At 39.1% G+C, this 5361-nt stretch overlaps 1 protein-coding gene across 1 annotated transcript; it reads left to right on the top strand.

Annotated features, from left to right (window-relative positions):
• The first annotated feature begins 1291 nt into the window (after window positions 1-1291).
• On the top strand, window positions 1292-4865 carry LOC104955738 (integrin alpha-M-like). Its single transcript, XM_010783129.1, has 11 exons — window positions 1292-1853; window positions 1946-2044; window positions 2121-2200; window positions 2296-2382; window positions 2476-2545; window positions 2671-2769; window positions 2959-3039; window positions 3168-3278; window positions 3903-4016; window positions 4093-4203; window positions 4575-4865. Exons 1-11 carry the CDS (start codon window positions 1764-1766, stop codon window positions 4662-4664), a joined length of 1032 nt encoding a protein of 343 aa, XP_010781431.1. The 5' UTR covers window positions 1292-1763; the 3' UTR covers window positions 4665-4865.
• The last annotated feature ends 496 nt before the right edge of the window (window positions 4866-5361 follow it).

Here is a 5361-nt window from a genome sequence, read left to right as displayed (position 1 = left end):
AGTGTCCCGATCGGAGTGGGAATAATAATAATCATAATCCGTGCATTTTATCCATTAATTTCCCCAACATTGTGGTAAAAAAAACACACGTTTAATCCATGTTGGTGTACTACAACTACAAAAAGCATCGGTTTGTTTTCTCATCAGGAAATGCAGACCGGCTCAAACAAACGATTTTTAAATCATCTTCCTCACGATCATTTAATGTATCATGTTCGCCGAATTGACATGAAAGCACTAATAAAGTAGTTCATCCACTTGAGTTTACAACTACAAAAATAATCGAGGAAATTCAGCAGCTCTCACTACCGATTTTTAATCCTAATTTAATCATCATCTTCACCACGATCATTTATGTTTATGTTCGCCGAATTGACATGAAAGCACTGACAAATATGAATATACTGTAGTCAACTTCATTAAAACGTTATTAACGTGCCTAAACTCAGTAATTCACCATTTCTACGCATGACAACACACTTTGTCCGTGTTTGGTTCTCTCGCCGCACAGTGAAGCGTTCCCGCATTGACGTCACTTCCGGCTTCCCCCAAAACTTCAAAATGATTCGAAGGAATTTCCCCGCGATGTTCGAAATTATTGATATTTATCGGAACGGTATCGCACCTTCTTTTTTAAACTGACGGTTCGAGATCACTAGTAGCCCAATATGTCATTGCACAACAGTTGTTGGGATGCTGTCACAGGCTCTTTAAACTGTCGCACTTTCTGTTGTTTCTATCGCGCATTGCCGGTATGAAAGGGTCTGTGCCGGAAATATCAAACATTTAATAAAAGTGAAAAAAGATGAACAAGACTTAACGTATTAATAATAATTAATTATATTTATTCCGTTTGGATGTAGGATTTTTGACTTTGTTTAGAGCAGTGATCTTCAGCAGAGAGCTAAGCGCTGTCAGACCGGACCTAACCCTGAAAAGTATTATCATCTGAAATTAATCATTATGTTATTCATATTAAATACATATTGTATTTTTACAACTACAACAGCTGCCATAGCGCGTACCAGAGTAGCTGTTGACTGTAGCAAGATGGCGGCCGGTGAGCTACGCTGGAAAATCTCCCGTGAGCCATCTAGTGTTTATATCTATGATTGGGACGCTACTCAAGATTGCGCAGACAAATCAACTTCCGGTGAGACCGAAGAGCGATGTACAGCAATGTACAGACGAATCAGATGATTAAAGATGATCTTAAAATATATATATATTTTTTTTTTGCATTTTGTTGTAATCATTATTTTTAATACTTTCTGCTGACACTAGGTGGGGCTGTGCCCCACCTGCCCCTAATGACCAGTCGCCACTGGCTGTTAGCTATTAGCTCTAGGTCTTGCTGTGCCTCAGCTCACAGAGCTGCTAGCATGCTGTAGCTTTAGACTCTTGGCTGCTTCAAACAGCATGCCTTTTCACTTCAGTAATTAATGTAGCTGCCTGTACAAAGTACTGTTGAATGCACTATGCTTACAAATACAAACTTTTTGAACCCTCGGGTCTGGGTCAGGAGGATAGCCAGAAAAGTATGCTGCTCACTGCTAAATGCTACCAGATGCAGTATGACATCCTGCTATTTTTGGCATGCTGCATTTGACAATTAGCCTACCATGTATTGACACATATAGTTGTAATATGATTATTGGAACGCACCTTAACGTAATGTAATCTACCTTAATTTTTCTTTATAATCTGTCAGATCCTCAGAGGTCAGAGTGGGTATTGATGAACTGCTGGATGTCACTGTCTTCATGGAGAACAGTGGGGAAAACTCTTATAACAGCCGCGTCATTCTCACATACCCACCTGGACTCTCTTATAGGAAGTTTACAATTCTGCAGGTAAGGCATCAAATCAAATCTGCTTCATTTAATCTCCAGTCATCCCATTCTCACTTAATTTTGCGATTTTCTTCAATTCTTTTGAACTACAGGGAAGAATTGAGTGCAACTCCTTGGACACTGAAGACGGTTTAATGCGAGGAAGAACAGACTGCACAGTTGACAAGCCTATTTTGAAGAGCAATGCTAAGGTTTGTCTTTTGCACCGAGTGTTGTACTGCTACAGACACAGAATAGCCTATCTGATCTTAATTCATGTCATTTCAGGTCCTATTCATCGTCTCCTATGGGGTTGAAACCAATAGTCAACTTGAAAGGAGGATTTTTGTTTCTGCAAATGCTACCAGGTACTGCTAAGCAACATGCATTATAAGCACACCAACAGGCACGTGTGCATTAGTGCTTTTATCATTTGTACACATATATTTTTCTCTTTCTCTAGTGGGAATAATCAGCACTCCAACTCAAGTGAACTGTACCAAAAGAAAGAGATCAATGTGAAGTACAGCATTTTTGCTACAATTGAAAGGTTTGTGTTGTTTTATGTGAAACTAAAGATATTATTAAAAAAACTGGCATTTTAGTACCTAATATCTATCAAATGTTTAATACGTCTGTTTAGTTCCCTCAGCTACAACAACTTCTCTCATGGAAAGAATAATTTGCAGAAACCATTGCTGCAATCAATTGTGGTAAAAATATGTTATAATAATACAAGTTATCTATTTGAAATCATAAACTTTAGTCCAGACTTTACCTTAATGCTCATCACAATGATTTGATGCCTACCATGTTTTCTATTCTGCTCTTCTTTCAGGTTACAAATGATTTCAGAGCGCTGAATCTCACTGTGGTGATCAGGGTGCCGGTGAAGCTCGGAGATAAAGACATCTGGGTGGATTCAGGCAGTTTGCAGGTAACACGGAAACTGCTTGTCCTTGAACCCCCAAATATCTATCAAAAATAGATTATTTTATACAATACAATAATACTTTAACAGATCAAGTCTGAAATTTGACTTGCATCACAGCAGCTCCATTTGCTAAATCTACATGGACAAATATCAATAATGCAACTAATGCACCATAAATCGGCTCCATTTCAGATTCCAGACTGCCAAAGACACAGCGATGAAAAACCCACTGTCACAGATTTTGTTGCAGAGATAAAGAAAAATAAGTTGGTGGTAAGTATGTGCTTTATGAGTAATTGCAACGTTTTAGATTGATATAACTATTATGGTTTCATTCCACTGGAGTGTGCAGGCCTGAACACAGCTTTCTCTGCTCTCTGTTTTATTTTAATGACCCACAGGACTGCTCAGTGGCCAGCTGCAGAGTGTTCAAGTGCAGTCACTTCATTGGAAGACTGAACAGCCAAACGTACTACATTTCTGCAAACCTTAGTTCGGCATGGATAGAGCAGGTAATAATTTGAATGTAATGTAATGTGAATAATAATAAACTAACTGACTTGTTTATTTCACGTGCTGCATTTGAAACATCTTATAGTTTCACATCTGACCAGGTATAAAAGAGGATTACTAAAAGCAGATAATTATACATTTAAAAAAGTATTTTATTTATTGTTTACTTGACGTTATGAAATGAATATGAACTAAGTGATTGCTTCACTATTGACGTTTTTTGAGACTGTTACAAATGCTTTTAAATTACCAAAGAAATTAAACTAATGTACTGTGTATAACTCAAATACGCTGTAGTAAAAATAATTGTGTATATAAAGATAGTTTACTTTACGTCAAAATATAATTAGGGTTGTGCAAATAAGCTCATAAGCCATCTTGGCGGTGCATGTCTCTCAATTCCTAATACTGTGTTATATTAATATATACAAAAAACCTTCCATATATTGTATGTATGAAAATATTCAAAATGTAAAACCGACAACTTCATTACTGAACCGCATTTTTTACAGGAACGATTGTCCCAAACGATTTGATCCACATTTAATTACTGTTGCTGGCTAAACTGAGGTAAAATTATTCCACAATCAGTATTTTACTAACCAATGTTTCCCCCTAAACAGATCGGACTTAAATCTGCCAAATTCCTCTTGACCAGCACAGCCATGTTGGAGTACGACAGAAACCAGTACATCTTCTTTACGTCGGGCTCCAACAACAACCCTCCTGTTCGCAAGGTGACTACACGTTTTATCTTTTAAAATGATGTGTGTTTTAAACAAGCTTGAATTGAACCGACTTTTCCCCTCTCAGATTGAGGCAGAGGTAGAAGTGTATCCTGAGCCAGACTTCACCAAAGAGATTGTGGGAGGATCCCTGGGAGGACTGGCTCTACTGGCCTTACTCACCGCTGGCCTGTATAAGGTGAGACCCTGAACATAGTTTCACATTATTATGTAACAAGGCCATTTTGAGTTGTGGTATTATTTTAAATACGCACATTTAAAAACGAATCTTAGAACAGCAAACTCCCTTGAAATGTTTAAAAGCAAATTAAAAACCTATCTTTTTAATATGGCTTTTCATTTGGGTTAGCTTTCAATTGTTTCATTTTAACATATTATTACTGTAGATGTTTTATCTTGTTCTGTATTCATTTTAATATTGTTATGTTTTCTGTAAAGCACTTTGGGGCTGCTTTGTGCATGAAAGGTGCTATGCAAATAAAGTGTATTATCTGTTCATTCATTTATATTGCATCTTTTTATGTAACGTTATTTGTTTCGTACTTTCAGGCTGGATTTTTCAAGAGCAAATACAATCAGATGATTAACGAGGATGCAGCAGATCCTGGGGTCGAAGGAGGCGCACCCGCACCAGAATAAGAAATATATCATCAGTGAATGTCCCACAGAGACCCACTGTTTTAGTTCTAATACATTCTTAATATTGAGCTTGCTGGTTGCAGCTGACCGCAACAAAACCAAACTGTTTCAACATGTATAATGATAAATGGGATTTATATAGCGCTTTTCTAGACCCAAAGACGCTTTACATTACGAGTAAGGTCGACAAACAAAACAAGAACAAAAACACAAACAAAAACAAAACAAAAACAGAAAATCAGTCAGGAGGATGTTGGTTCAGAGGGGGGAGGGGCGGGTTTAAGGATAAGCAGAGTTGAAGAGGTGGGTTTTGAGACGGGACTGGAACAGGGTGAGGGAATCAGACTCACGGAGGTCTTGGGGGAGGGAGTTCCAGAGCTTCGGGGCTGCCACAGAGAAGGCTCTGTCCCCGAAGCTCCGGAGTTTGGCCCTGGGGATTGAAAGCAAACCGGCTGAGGTGGATCTGAGGGACCGGGGTGGTTGGTAGAGGATGAGGAGGTCAGTGAGGTAGGGGGGGGCCAGATGGTGGAGGGCTTTATAGGTGAGGACCAGGAGTTTGTAGTGAATGCGGTGTGAGACGGGGAGCCAGTGGAGTACTTTGAGGACCGGGGTGATGTGATGCCATGATTTGGTGTGGGTGAGGAGTCTGGCGGCTGCGTTCTGGACACGCTGGAGTCTGTTGAGGGATGTTGTGCTG

The sequence above is a fragment of the Notothenia coriiceps genome, unplaced genomic scaffold, assembly GCF_000735185.1.
Source record: "Notothenia coriiceps isolate Sejong01 unplaced genomic scaffold, NC01 NC01_scaffold00024750, whole genome shotgun sequence".
NCBI classification, from domain to species: Eukaryota; Metazoa; Chordata; class Actinopteri; order Perciformes; family Nototheniidae; genus Notothenia; species Notothenia coriiceps.
The sequence above is the reverse complement of the archived record's forward strand: the minus strand, read 5'-3'. Positions and strand labels throughout refer to the sequence as shown.

Coding starts and splice junctions, on each gene's coding strand:
- LOC104955738 (XM_010783129.1), top strand. CDS start 1,764: ATGGAGAACAGTGGGGAAAACTCTTATAACAGCCGCGTCATTCTCACA. Junction 1,854..1,945: donor GGAAGTTTACAATTCTGCAG/GTAAGGCATCAA, acceptor TTTGAACTACAG/GGAAGAATTGAGTGCAACTC. Junction 3,040..3,167: donor TAAAGAAAAATAAGTTGGTG/GTAAGTATGTGC, acceptor AATGACCCACAG/GACTGCTCAGTGGCCAGCTG.